This window comes from Cinclus cinclus, chromosome 15 (assembly GCF_963662255.1).
Source record: "Cinclus cinclus chromosome 15, bCinCin1.1, whole genome shotgun sequence".
Lineage (NCBI taxonomy): Eukaryota > Metazoa > Chordata > Aves > Passeriformes > Cinclidae > Cinclus > Cinclus cinclus.
Window position 1 is genome coordinate 6,590,112 of NC_085060.1, and position 15,211 is coordinate 6,605,322.

At 40.2% G+C, this 15,211-nt stretch overlaps 1 protein-coding gene across 1 annotated transcript in view; it reads left to right on the plus strand.

Moving 5' to 3' along the window:
* The window catches only part of AFF2 (ALF transcription elongation factor 2), a 253,106-nt gene that overhangs the window by 207,799 nt on the left and 30,096 nt on the right, over window positions 1-15,211 (plus strand). Inside the window, exons 11-12 of the mRNA XM_062503175.1 lie at window positions 13,467-13,629; window positions 14,161-15,180. Coding sequence (XP_062359159.1) covers window positions 13,467-13,629; window positions 14,161-15,180 — 1,183 coding nt within the window. The remainder of the gene's footprint in view (window positions 1-13,466; window positions 13,630-14,160; window positions 15,181-15,211) is intronic.

Consider the following 15,211-nt stretch of genomic DNA (forward strand, 5'->3'; position numbering starts at 1 on the left):
GAATATTTGACATGCTCAAGGAATTCTTGTGCCTGCTGACTTCTGCAATGTGTAGTATGATAGCATCTCTTAACAGCTCCGTATATTCCCAGGAGTACTTGAACTGAGGCAGTTTTAGTTGCACTGCAGTCAGTGCAAGGGGAGGGTAAAAAATAAAGATACCTTTAACACTGAGACTGGAGGAACTTCCCCTCCATGTTTCCTTCCTTTGGGCTGCCTGGCAGCTGCTCTCCACATACTCCATCCCCAGATGTGTTGATAACATCTCTGCTGATAAGTACTAGCAATATATCAACAAATAAAAGTGCAAAGTAAATAATCACTGTCACCAGAAATATATAGTTGAGACAGCACATTTTGAAATATGCAGAGGTGAGAGTTTGTTATCCTCAAAGAGACAAGACCCACATACATGCTGGCATATGGCTACAGGCACCTATGGGATCCGATAGGAAGACTGTCAGCAGTTTTTCATTTGCAAGGTGCTTGCACCTCTTTGTGTATTCCCTGTAAGATACCTGAAGACAGTGGAAGAGGCATTAGCAAGATAAATGCATAGCCAAACCCCAAAGAGAAAATACAGATTGGTGTTAGGAGAAAAAAAAAATAATTTTATGCTTAACAGCCTACCACAAGAAACTGTTTGAGAGGGGGAATGATACTCAGTGTGAGAAGCAGTTCTTTTTTCATGAGGTTTTCTGTGCCGGAATCTCATCAAGGCAAGAAGGACTTCTCTAAGGCTTCTTGTCCCCACTAGATAATGGTTTCTTCCTTTGCTTTCTTTTGCTCCTGCTTCCACCATTAATAGCAGCCTGCAGGAAGAGGGGTGGGGAAATATGCTGCTTCTACAAAAATCACTGCAGGAAGAATAGCCAGAACATAAATGATACTGTTTTGGCTTCAAAAGGGTAAGCAGGTGTCTTAGGAGACCCAGAAGAGCAATGTGCGAGCTTGTACAACCAACCTCTGAATCACGCCTGTTTGTTATTCACACAAAGACTTGAAACCCTCTGAATTCCTCAGTTCCCAGAATTCAGATGGTGCACAATGGCCCATAATGAACAGCACCTGTGCTTACCTCAATTACTACACAGAGCTGAACAACAGCAAGAAGGGCTTTCAAGAATATTTTTCAATAATAGATTTAGTTATGTCTTTCATAATTGGATTCAAAAGCTCAAAATTTCATTTTGCAACTTGTTCATGAAATTTGTATGAAAAAGTCTGGCATTTATTCAAAAGAAATACTCTATGAACAAGAAATTGCAAAACAGCCAACTGCTGGTAACTAAGCATCCAAATTATAGTCCATGCACTTGGCAAATACACCATCATTTTTATTATTTCAGTAATTGAATTTCTGTTAAATCGTGGAGCATAATTTAACATCAGGAATTTATTTATAATACAATAGTGTTACAGTAATAAATGCATTATTATTGTCACTTTTAATGGAGTCTTATGTATTCCCTCAGAGACTATGTGGCAGACTCTGAGACAACCACTGCATCAGTGTTGTTTGTAGACAATTGAATTAATTGGAGACAGGGTCATTAACTCGACCTGAATACCTCTGATTGCTTCTGTAAATAAGGTTAGAGAGCAAATGGCTAATCTTTGTTGTCATTATAGATCCTTTTTACATTTTCACACTGCCTTTTATATTAAGATCATTTTGCTAAGCAGCTTTCCAGGCTGTTGTCATGTTTACGGTATTGCCTTGTATGGCACACAACTGTAATTTTATCAGACTTACATTTCATTTCCCATATCTATGTAAAACATGATACTAGAGAAAGACCTATTCTGAACTGCAGCACATAAAAACCATTGGACCAACAAATTAATAAACCAAAATTAATAATCTATGGCATTAAAAAATGATCAAATAACAAAACAAAGGTTTATTTTGTTTGCTTTTGTTTGAAAATTCCAACCTGAAAGACTCGCCAGGGATAATATAATGAGTCCATTACTCAGTTGGGAACATGACCTGCAAGGCCAGCTCTGTATATACCAGCCTGTGAGTTAAGTTTTACCTGGACTTTTGGCATGGATTTTCTTGGAAAACAAGCAGTGGTCTGTCATTAAAGCACAGATAGAACACAGATATTTCTCAAGGAGAGATCCAAAAAAAGGGTAGGAAGAATAGTGTTCCATTTCTCAACAAACTTAATAAAGAATGTAGCCTCAGAGGCCTAGGAAAGCATGTGTCAGGAACAACAGATGCCCTAAACTTGAGAATGTCATGTTCACATTGAACTCAGGGATACCAGCTTGTCATCACTCACATATTCCATGCTATACTTAAACACTTTGCTTTCTCAGAAACAGCCTTGTAAGTGGAAGAAAACAGCTGGCAGTGCCTCATAATTTGCCTGCTATTTGCATGTATTTCTTTCATTCTAAACTTATATTCAGGATGGGCTTGAACCGAAACCCCAGATACGCAGTGTGAGTTATCTACACACTGGAGCCAAGTGTGAGATCCTGAGTCCATTTGTAACCTAGACATTAAGCAATGTTTAATGACTTCAGATTCAAAAATAACAGTCTCTCCACTTCAAAACTCGTAAGTAGAGCTTTCACTTTCAAAATTTTGCCCATGTCAGACTCCCATTGACAGTCTATTGGTGCAGGAATCCAGCCTGACTGTGGTGGGAGGAACATGCTGCCACACTACGCTTTCTCTCAGCAGTCTCTGCACAAATCACTTATAAAAACCTTCAGGGATATTCCTTCACTCAAAAAGCAAAGGGGGAAACAAAGCAATGAATTAGATGCTAAACTGCTCTAGTATGTTGAAGCTATCATCTGAATTTACTGACTGGCATTGTAGGTTTTGCTCTGGAAAACAAGAGAGATCAGCCAAGCAGTGTTATTTCTGGATAAGATCCAGCTAAATGCTGATCTGAAATTCAGGGTGAGCTTTTTAGCCCTGGGCCAAAGTGTCTGTGTCTCTCCGTGCATCTATTTTCAGGGATGCAGGCAGTGATGTCAGGTGTTCACGTCAGACCTTGCTGTTGAAGCAATTGGTCATGCTCAACGTTGGACCACTTGCGTTAACATCTGCTGCAGGGGCTGACTTTTGAGCACTGTCCTTCATTGATGTAGCTTTGTTGCCTGTGATAGCCCAAATACTGCAGATAGAATTCGAGAGGGTGGGGTATTTTTTAAGTGTAATGCTGAAAATAAGTCACTACTTCTCCACTTTCCTGCTTGTAGAGTGAAATCTCACTACTGATTTTTGTCATTAAGAAGCAAAAGAGTTTCATGTAATCAGTAACCTCCATGCCACACTAGAACATTAAGAGATTGAGGCAGATGTGTGACGAAGACATTTGCACCTTACTAAGGGAATGATTGTCAAGTGGGAAACAATAAAAAGTGCAAGAGAGATCAAACTTTGCCTGTTTACCTCTGTATCCATGAGGGGGTTGGGTTTTCCTGACCTTGCTTGTTGGCAGACCTTCAACAAATCATTGCTCTTACAATAACTCTGCTTGAGTCTGGGGAAAATGGATGGTGGTAATGTTGAAAAGTCCATTTCTGGAACATAAATGTCCAGAAAGAAAGCATCTTCAGTGAAAGGTTTTTAAGAAAAAATAATAAAACTAATCCTAAAGATCTAAATAATTTTGTCCATATTGAGTATTTTTCAGCACTCCCTTGACAAAACCCACTTTTTGCTCAGGATTATGGTCAGTCTTTTCCTGAAGCCCTCTTGGGGAACACAGTGTTTGCCCAGTCCCAGGCAAATGTTAAGTGCCTCTGCCAGGCATCCCAGTTTTTCAGCCTGCATTAAGAAAGCAAGCAGTGTGACACTTCAGGAAGGCATCCAGTGTTAATTCTGGCAGTCCCAGTTACTCTTTCCTGTCTAAATGAAAGCTGGCTCCAAACTTGTCCTCATCCTGCACACAGATAGTTCAATCCCTGTATTTGTAGTGTCTTTACTTGGCTCCCACACAGTCAAGCAGTGCTGAGCACCACCAGCTCCCTCTGGCAGACATGGAATTCTGTTTGCCCACAAGATCCCAGAAAGTAAGTGCAGGAGCTGCTAGGATTCTCCTTTTATTTTGGGGTTGATGTAAAAGGCTGAAAGGAAAGATGCTCAGCCAGATAAGATTACAGAATTAAAGATACTCTGTTTCCTTTTCCTGCCATTCAAAATAAGAATCATAGAAAATTCTGGTTAAAATAGACGAGCCTTTTTGACTTAAAGGGTTTTTATGTCAAAGATTTAAGATGTCAGGTTTAAACGTGACAGTGATAGTATTAGGCAAAGTATGAAAGCAGATACTGGTAGCAACTGTCATTTTTTTTCTGACTGTTTATTAATGGTTTTTTGTGATTTATAATGAATGTTGTGAAGGATCTTCAGGTCCATTTATCACTCGGAGAAGCACCTTTCTTTCCATAATACCTACGTATGTCATAATTAAAGGTGGATGCTGCTTAACGATTTAGCTCTGTTCTTAACATAAGAACATTCAAGATGATATTTAGTCCGAAGTAGATTTGATACCTTTTTTTAAGTCTATAAAGCAAAGTATTATGTAACTGTCAAAAATCAGCAGCATTAAAAGGAGATCATATTAAACATAAATATACGGAAGATTAAGATTTTCATTCCAAATGGAGCCTTTTACCCCATTTTAAAACGAATTGTAAGGAAGACTCCTGTGTTTCAGCATTCAGCTTCATTAATATTTTACTAGACGGCTTTCTCCTTGTTCCAAAAACAAGTCATGTGCTGAAGTACATCTTTATATCCATGAAAGGCTTTGGTGGTATGCCATAAATTCATCATATTCCTTTAGGAATACTTCTTTAACAACTATTTCAGAGTAATTGGCCATTATTAATAATGATGATTCCTTTTTACTGTTATGGCAGTAGCAGTGAAACAAAGTGTCTACATGTGGTTTTCATGAGTGCCTGTGTACTTCCATGGTCCCTGTTATTACAAATTCAATCTGATGAACCGAAATATGCTTGGAGTCTCACAATACTGTATGTATTAATAACAGGGAAGTGCCAGGAATTCAATTATTTTGCCTGTTGAATCCCAGGGAGACACATGAATTGAACCAGTATTCTGAAGTGTGGAACTGGTTCTATAACCACGGGGCTGTTTCTCTTTACAAAAATGCAGCAGTCATCTCCACAGAGCTGGATTACTTGTGCCTCAGTCATTTGAGTATACGCCTATGACCTAGTGCCTATGTAGCATAATCCTGCTGTTTCATGCTTTCTACAGTGCATAATGCATGGAGATTGCTACCAGTTTGTGAGCAGCTGAAGCTCATTTAGTAGAATATTACCCAATTAGTTCTGATTATACTCAGTTTTTATCTCTGCCTCTTTCTGTATTGCTTGTTTTACTCATCATGCTCCTGACAATAACTAAGATTGTTGGAGCAGTCTTGGGTCTTTTCTCAATAAGGACAGCTTTAACATCCTGCAACAGACTTTTTTCCCTCCTCTGTCCTTTGTTCCCAATTCCTCCCCTTTGCTCTGGCCTGAAACTGGATGTACTGCTGATCTGCTCCCAAGGAATTCCCCTGGAGAGGAAATCCTCCCATGGTTTCACGAGCTCTTGTTGGGACACCTGTTCAGCACTCAGGTGTTAAAGGACTGCATGTGTGCCGTAAAGCTTTGGAAAATCAAGGTATGCCTTTTGGCACGTTTTCAGGCTCAGAGGGGTTTTACATGGAGAGAGGAAAGAACCCTCCAACTTTCTATTGTTTTCTTACTGCTTGGCTGCTCAGCATAGTAAACTTGGCTTTCCACAGATAACAGATGAGACTGGAAATGGTGAGGAGTTGGAGGTGTCATGTGGATCCGTCTGCACCAGTGTGATTTGGTCTCAGAGCCCACGGTTCTCTTCCCACTGGGCTCTGTGAGCTGAATTCTGTTTTCAGTTAGAAATGGAACAGAGCTGAGAATGAGAAGAGTATTTCATTTAGAAGGTTAGGTGCCCAAATTTCTGCCATACATGAATGACAAAGACCAAAACACTTTGCTTTTAGAGGTTCACTTTGGATGGTTTTTTTCATTACCACACTTGGACTTTCTTCTGTAGTAAATAAAATCAAAGTGTAAATAACTGACTCCTTAAAAAACATTTTATGTTCACTATAAATTGTGAACTGTAGAGGGGCAAATATGTGCTTCTGCACTTCACAGAAGATTTTCGAAGTGTACTGAAAGATGCAGTATTCCAGGATTTCCTTTGCGGAAAATAAAGATGTTTCTATGTATCAATCCTCATATCTAGCTTGATTCAGTGGGGCAATATTGATATAATAAAGTGGTTCCATTTATATCAAATGAGACCCTTTGGATTCTCACAGTAAGAGAGAATGTTCTTGTTCTTCCAGATGCCAGGCAAATAGTAGCACGTCAGGGCACAGTACAAATAATACTCTCTGACACTTGAATCTGTTCACTAAAATATTGTACATCAAAAAGCGTACATACATTGCATTCCCTGAATAATAACATGCTCCAAAAATTGTTTCTAAACTCTGAGGTGAGCAGAGTGATGCATGGACGAATCATAGATGCAGTATTGCTTTTAATATGCAAAATCCCCTTCTCTTCCACATCAAGTGTGTATAACAGCACTGTGATATTGGAAGGAGAGTGATTACCATACCAATAGCTCAGAAAGTTTTTTATGTGCACCATTAGAGATGTGGCATTAAAATTCCTCCTTTTCTGTTTGTTTTTTTTATGTCATAGTTTGATATGTTACACCTGTTCTTTATCACAGGTGTGATGGAGTCAGAATTTACTGAAGCCCAGGAATAAAAACTGGAAAATAGTCAGAATAGGAGAGTAGAAACAGAGCCATGGTTAAAGTCACATTGCAGATGTATATACACAGTTCCAGCCAGGATTTGTGGCTAATGTAATTCTTTATTGGAAGGCTTTGACCTTGTTATGGATTCTTGGCAGCTTTTCCCCACTCTATTTATTACTAATGCAAGCTGTCAATCACTTTGGTTCTGCTTTGACATAGATTGTGGCTCATAGGAGTTAGCTCTGTCATTCTTTTAATTTCTTTCATCTTTACTATCCTTTTTTATGGTCCTTAAAGCTGGAAGTATAAAAGGGTTTTATGTATATGAAAAAAAATCTGTTTCAGTAACTCTATCAACCTTGTTATAAACAGTCTTTGATTAAAACAGTTCCTTTTGAACACAGTAAAATGAGACTGTGGCTTTTTACATACAACATCTTGTAAATTACCCTCCCCCTTAAAATAAATCAGAGTTCCTACTTGCATTACAGTACGCAGGATTGATACAGGCAGATCAACTGCCACATCCTGAATAACATATTAGAGGTTTTCCCTTTCCATGTGTTTTGACATGAGAGAGCCATCATAAATGATGTCTTACTTCATGTGCTAATGTTAGCTGAAGCAACAATTTCCACACCTTATTTCATTTCATTGACCTGGGTGCTGATTAATATTTTAAAAGCCTTGATACAACTTTTCAGTTCCTGTGTCAACCCAATCTTTGAAAGTTTAGATTTGAATCCTATCAGCCTGATGTTAAATAATTTAATACTAACCAGTGGAAAGGCAGTGAAAAAAATCATCCAGAGAAATCCTTTTCTTTAAAAAGCAATCTAATGGCAGGCATATAGAAGTTTGAAGATAAAAATATGAACAATTCATTATTAAAAAAAAAGGCAGCTCCTTTTCAAATCAGAAAGGAGTATTACTTCCTGATAGTGGTGTAAGAATAGAAGAGAAATAAAACTTGATTATTGAACAGTTCTGGTATTAAATTGTGAGGGTAAATATTAATTTGCTAGGTGCTGCACTATTATTATCTGCTAGAATAATGAAGCAGCCTTTTCTATGCAGAATTCAGTGAGTCCAGCAACTCCAAGCAATGCTCATCAGGTTTTCGGTTTTTCTGTAGAAATAGATCCAAAGAAGAGATTGGGCTGGCTTCTGAGCAACTCAGGAAGGTTTGTTCCTATCTCTTGGAATAAAATGTAGGGAGTGGGACAGCAGTATCCTAATAAGAGCAAGTGTTGCTGTCTGCTGTGGTAGATGCTGCAGCGTGGTTGAGTGCACAGAAGTCTTGCTCAGTGCTGGCCCAATTTTCAGTGCCCTGTGCAATCAGACTCTTTGCTCTCACGAATTTGCATTTTAAATAGACAAGCCAGATTAAGGACAGGCCACATAACCTCTCTTTTACTCAGCAGGAACTGATGTGCAGATGTATTTTCTTCTCAGACAAAAAGCAATCTCTCTCCCAATCCAGTGCCTCAACAGGAAGATCAGCTACTCTGTCAAGTCTGTTGTCACTTTTCCAGCATAGACATTGCCCTTTCCAGATTTCATTGGTTGAATTTTCCCTAAATATAGGCCTGTGCAGTAAAACAACCTTTGTAGAGTGCTGCTTCCAATGGAAACACATTGCCAACACAGATGGACTGTTGACTCATTGGTCAGTTCCCATCTACAATTTCCCACTGACCAGCAGTGCTCCGCTTTCTCTAAGTTTACATTTTGATTTCTGAGTAGAGCAGTGAAACAAGTGGCCAATTCATCATTACCCTCAAAATTAACGTTTAGAATTAATCAACCTATTGTTGGAGAGCACCATCTATTTGCCAAATTCTCCTCACAGCAATTAACGTGACTACATCTAATTGGAAAAAGGTTCAAAGAGATAGCTAAGGAGTTGTTAGGAAGTTTTGTTCCTTGATGGGTTTTACTGCTGTAGTCTGAATTATACCTCTTTTTTATATCTGTATTTACAAGGTTAATTTTTTATTATTTTTCATATTAGAGGTTAACGAGTTGGAGTATTTCACATTATCTTTGTTGTAGCTACCAGGTTTAATTTTGAAAATAATTTATAACAAGAGTAGAGTAAATTATGTGTTGAAAACAATATAATGGTCCACATGACAACAAGAACAAAAAAAAAAGAATAAGCCACATATCAGGGCTTTGGTTCTCTATGCAGCATAATGATTCAGACACATCATAATGCCATGTCTGCTTTAATTGGCTTTGCAAAAATAACCCATGAATTAAAAAACAGACAAGCTTCAGGGTGATTTGGGCAGTTCAGCTGTACCAGTGAACTGCAGTGGAAGAAAGATGGTTGGTGTGTGTTAAGGTCAGTGCAGCTCCTCGCCAGGAGCCATCAGCAGCTACACACCTGCAAGTCTCAGATGCTCGGTAGTTGTTTGAGCTCAGAAAGAGCTGAAAAATACTCTGTGTACTGATGGTGCTGGTGTTTGTCCCCTCCTTCAAGGCATTTCTCATCTCATAATTTTTGGCCATGCTGTGCACTATTATCAGGGACTTGGGAAATGCTTGCACTGCAAAAGCACAAGAAGGGCGATGGGTGAAGGTGCTGCAGAAGAGCTTCCTTCCAGCTTGCTTCCAGATGTGCAGGTCTCCTGTGTCAGAAAGACCCCCAGCTTACCAGTCTGCAGTCAGCTAGAGGCATCGTGGTGACCTCTGCAAGGGACAGAGGCTGGTTCCCCTTCCCCCTGCTGTGTGGGTGTCACTCCAGGGCTTTCATCTCCACAGCACAGGAGGTGCTCCTCGGGAGAGGGGTGAGCAGCCACTGATCCATCTGGCCTGAGTCATGGGGGTCTCCCTGCCTAGTCATTTTGTATCTTTGCACAGCCTGGTCAGGGCTCTGGGTCAGGGCAGAGCATCTCTGACTGCCCCGCAGGACTCGGCTCAAGTGCCGAGCACGGGGCTTGGAAAATAAGATCAAATTTAAAAGGAGGGCAAAACTGATGCTTCTATTACCTGCAAAGAGGCCTTGCACTTAGAGAATGTGGCCGGCCCACACTGAGTATGAGGATGACTGTAATACCTCTGCTGTTTGCTTTGTGTGTTTGCACTGAAAGCTCTTTAGCCCAAGGATTGTGCCTCATCATGTATTTACACAGATCCTGCACATCGGGTCGCTGGTCTCAGTAGGGGCCTCCAATCTCAAGTGATAATAATGAACTAGCTTTCTTCTAAGTGTTATTTACCCAAACAATGCTGTGTTCCATTGTGCAGCATTGTTTTTAATTTTTTTTTTTCACTTCACGTGAAATAAAACATTGTCACCCAAACACTGAGGAACAATATGAGTGCTCATCTCCTGCTGGGAAATAAAAATTCAGTAGTTTCAAATATCAGTCCTTCCTGCCCTCTTTAGTCACTTTGAGGACTTGTGTCTGACGATAAAATGCTTTAAATCCATTTAAAACCTTGTCTGGACTGGCATTCCTTGTCTGGATCTTAGCAACATAACAAAGCTTGCTTTCAAAGTCTCTTCAAGAGGCAACCCCCAGTTCATGTAGTTGAAACCTATGTGAGGAAGCCCAGTTTATTTGTATAACAGCTGCTTGAATTGCAGAATATAGCCCAGCATCTTTCAAAACATGATTGAACTTTAAATCTGCAGAAATCTCTGGAAAGAGTGCAAACCAAATATTTTTGAATACAATCCAGAATATCTACTAAACTTACTTTACTGGAAGCAAAGATTCATTTTTTATGCACTTTTAAATGTTTTGTTTGTTTGTTTGTTTGTGAAACATATGTATACCTTTTTCTTCTCTGCTGAGCTGCATAGTAAGAAGTTGCTTGTAGCCATGTACAAGATCTATCTTTAGTATGGTGAGATGCTCGGAAAGGCATTTTGGGTCTTAGCTGATTGTTTTGCAAGGCATACACAGTTGCTCTCAACCCAAACTACAGGATGAAAAGGAACGCTTCTACTTTAGTAATGAGGATCAGCAATGATGCCTTCAGCATGAAACTGCCCGGTGTAGCCAAGGCATAATTTTATTATCCCAGATGAAAGACAAATATGACCTCATTGTGTTTTGTATGAAAAACATTATTTTGAGCCTGTCTGGTTCCTGCATGCTTGCTGAGCTGTGTTACTTGGTAATGTTTGGCAAATGGTAGCTTTTTCTGAGGCTGGTATGCAGAAAGAAAGAAAATAAGGCCAGGCTGGAGCTGCTATCTATTTCCTAGGTTTTATTCCTGCCCTTCAAGTTCTTTGTCAGACAGTTGCAGTCTGCTCCAGTACAATTCCTGTTATTTTGTGAGCACATCCCAGCTACAGTGTTAGTCCCAGAGTGCTAAGAGAAGTAAGTTGGGTTTAAAGGTGGGAAAGGTCTGGCTGGGGCACTGCCTTTCCCTTCTTTGATTTAATGTGTTATTCTTTGCCTCAGTTGTCTTAATGAGAGCAGATGTGCCAGTCCTGAGAGCAGAGCCTGAGAGTCCTTAGGGCGATTTGCACAAATCTGTGTGCAGCCCCACACACACCACTCTGTGTGGAGGTTGCCTGGGCAGAAACCACTCCTGAGAAGCTCTCAGATTTAGGGGGAAGTTGTTTTTAAATTAAAACTCCAGTCTTCTGATAATTCCATAAATGACACTTCTTTTTCAAGGCTGGTGCTTCATTCTGGCATTTTAGAATGGAATTGCCATGTTTGCCTCCTCAGTCTGGGAATCCTTGTGGTGTTTTCTATTTTATTCTTCCTGGGGATATTTGCAATGAAATACAAAAGCTCAGTTTTCATCTACTATTAGTATTTTCCAAGTAGAAAATACAATACTGAAATTGCAAGACACTGATGAGAAAGGCCAACACCCCTACAAACACATTTTCTTTTTCTACACTTTTCTGTTTCCTTGTTTACTGTAAAAATATTGCATGAAAAATGTGTTTTCTTAAACTTTCTTGAGCTTCACTGAAAATGAGGGATAAAGGAAGAAATACAAATTGTTTTCAAAAATAATTTTATTAAATACAAAATATAAGATCAGTTTTAGTTCAGCAGTGGTTAGTTTTCCATAATACTTTTGGAAATGCCTATATGTTTTCATCATTTGGTCTTTGAATTGCCTTTTGCATCCCGTTGAAATTTTCTGAGTAGCTCTACTTGAGTCAGTTGAGTAAGGGAGCAGCTAAAAGAATTAAAAAAATAAGAAGTGTATGGACTTAATGAGCACCAAAGTTAGTGATCTGTAGCAATTACCCAAGTGAGTAATTTTGTTTCATTAATGCACCCTAAAGCACCAAGCTGTTTTGTCAATGGGCACTGCAGAGCCATTGCAAGGCACAAAGAGACAGTTTTGTTACCAACCACCGTGTAAGCAATAGGTTTTACCAACAAGGAGGGAGATAAAGTAGCTTAGTGTAAGAAGAAAATTAAAGTCCATCTATTATTGTCACGGAAGCCAGTGCCAATGCTTGTAAAGATTCTAGCAGAACAGGGTCACACATCAGTTTGTTCTGGCTTTTCTTTTTTTTTTTGTTTTTTCCCCTGGCTTTTCCAGTTCCTTGGTTACTGTGGTTTTTTAAGAGGGCATCTTGTTGCACAGAGCATCTTGGTTTGAAAAGGAAGGAAAGCGTATTCCTGGCTTAGCTGAATCCTTCTGGGAGGAAATAGAAAAACAGATAGAAGCAGAGGCAAGGCTGTATTATACCTTGTAGGCATCTCTGGATCACTCAATATGGGACACACACAGTGTATGATATATTAAGGTGAAGTACTGAATATCCATAAAGGTGTAATAGCAAATGGTGTCAATTTTCAAACACTTTGCTTTGTCAGCTTCACAAATTTAAAATCAATCATCAAAAAGTCCCTATATAGATCAGCTGAAGAGACATATAACCTTATGGTTATCTCCCTGACAAAAAAGGTGAAATTAAAGATGAGTTTATAAAGACTCAGACTGGCAGAATTCTGTAGTGCTAAAAGCTGGGGTCATCTGACCTCTCAGATTAGAAACAAATGCTGAGGAGAAACAATGACATACAGTGCACTGCTAATAAATACATCTTGGAGGACAGTTGAACACACAGAAAAATAGATTTCACAGAGAAGCTTATTTTCAGCATGAATGCTATTTTCTCACTGCATTATCATAAATATGAGAGGGAAAAAAGCTATAAATAAAAAATTCTTGGGCACTCCCTGGAGATGTCAAAAGTACATAGTTTTTGTACACTGCAGTGTAAAAGTATTCATTAAATTAATTTTTAAAATGTCCTGTCCAATATTAGTTGCATGATGTCCTTCCTTTGATCATGAATTATAAATGAACTGGCAAAAAATGAAGAAACCATGATTCCATTAATGATTTATTTAAGTGTGATTGTTAGTTTTTGCAATCATTGGCCTCATAAGCTCAGGCTTGTGACATTGAAGTGTTTCTTACTGGATGGTGATGATGATGATGATGGCAATGTTACTAACATAATCCATGTGTCCCATGAGTCATGAACCCAACCAGCTCCTCTGGTGGCTCCACAATGGCACAGCCCCTAGAGCTCTCGTGGGTCTGCACTGCAGGAGAGGGAGGTGACACTGAGGATATTCAGTGTGAATGGGGTTCACTGGGCAACAATTGCAAAAAGCCAGGAGCACGCTAAGAGAGGCTCTTGTCCCCGCAGCAGCCTGCCAGTGCCAGTGGCACACGCCACTGGCTTGACCCATTCCAGTGGTGGCTCCGACAGCTCCAGCGAGTCCGAGAGCAGCTCCGAGTCTGACTCCGACAGCGAGAGCAGCTCCAGCGACAGTGAGTGCAACGAGGAGTCCCGCAGTGCCACGCCAGAGGTAAGGTCACTCTAAGCTCTCCCCAAAGGGGGAAGCGTGGAGGGGAGCAAAGTCCCACTGCCTGCTGGGGGGTGTTGGAATTCTGTGCTATTTGATGTTGTTGACTTCTTTTCCCTTTGCCGTTTCACATGTATGACCCGCATATTCGTTCTAGATTTTGGAAGAATCTTTCTGGCCTACATTAGAGTTGCTTTAAAGAAATATTTAGATTTTTGCCAGTAGGTAGAGAAGATTTTATTGACACAGTATTCAGCTGGGACTAAGGGGACTAAGGAAAGTCAACATGACAAAACTATCTCTTCAGGGACTAGCTAAACTTTTTAGTTGTATTAAATTTCTCCAGGGCCACATTGTAAACCAGATAAGGAAGCCTAATTAACCATAAATACTCCATAAATACTCCCATAAAACTAGCAGTTACTACTAGTTGACTGAAATAAAAGTTACATTAAACATTCAAAAAGTTATCTTTTAAAGGGAAAAGCACTGGTTCTGTCTGAGATTTGTTACTTGTCATCCTTCAATCTGCAGCCCGAACCCCCCTCAACGAACAAATGGCAACTGGATAAATGGCTAAATAAGGTGAACCCCCACAACAAGACCATCATCAACAGTCAAAATGAGACTCTCAGTGAGAGCAGCTCCCAGGCCCAGAGCAACCAGCAGGCCGAAGGGCCAAACAAAGGGAAGCTCAACAGCAGCCTGCCCCCAGCCGATTCCAAAGACCGGGCAATTCTTAGTCCCATCCGAGAGAAAGCCAAACCACGGGTTGCCCAGAAAACCCCAGAGGCAAAAGTCTCCAAGCAGAAGTCACCAGCTCATAATGAGCCAACTTCACAAAGGACTACTGGGAAAAAGCAACCCAAAAAGGTAGAAAGGACTTCCAGTGTAGAAGAGTATAACTGGCCCAAACCAAATAATACCAGCAACACTCCCAAAGAAAAAGATACACAGGAACCCCCCGAGCAGCCAAAGGTTCGAACTAAAGCAGCAGTTGGGAAGACAGCTCCAAGGAAAGAACCACGAACTAGCACAGGTCTCACTTCAGAGAAGAAAAAGTACAGAGGCCCCAGCAAAATTATCCCGAAGTCCCGGGAGTTCATTGAAACTGATTCATCTACTTCTGACTCAAACACAGACCAGGAGGAGAGCTTGCAGGCGAAGGTGCTGCCAGCCTGCACTGGGTCTGGCAGTGGTGTCAAAGTGAAGGACTCTGGCAGCAACATCCTCAGTGTAAGTAGCTTAACCAGCAATGGCAGCAACACATCCATTGATCAGACCAGCAATGACCTGGAGGAGCAGCTCTTTTCTCCTATCCCAATCGTACAAAATATACTTCTGTCCCCACTGAGAGAATATGAAGAACTCAAGTCTCTGTGGGTGAAAATAGACCTTAGTTTACTCTCTAGGGTACCTGGACAGGAAACTTTTGAGACCACGTCTGTGAAAAGTGAACCAAGAGAGGCAAATGTGAAACACAGGCGACCATCTCGAGAGTCCCCTACTCCAGCAGCTGAAAAACCCTCCACAAAATCCAAAAGGAAACACAAGGTAAGTCATTTTCATTGTTTAAAGGAAAAAG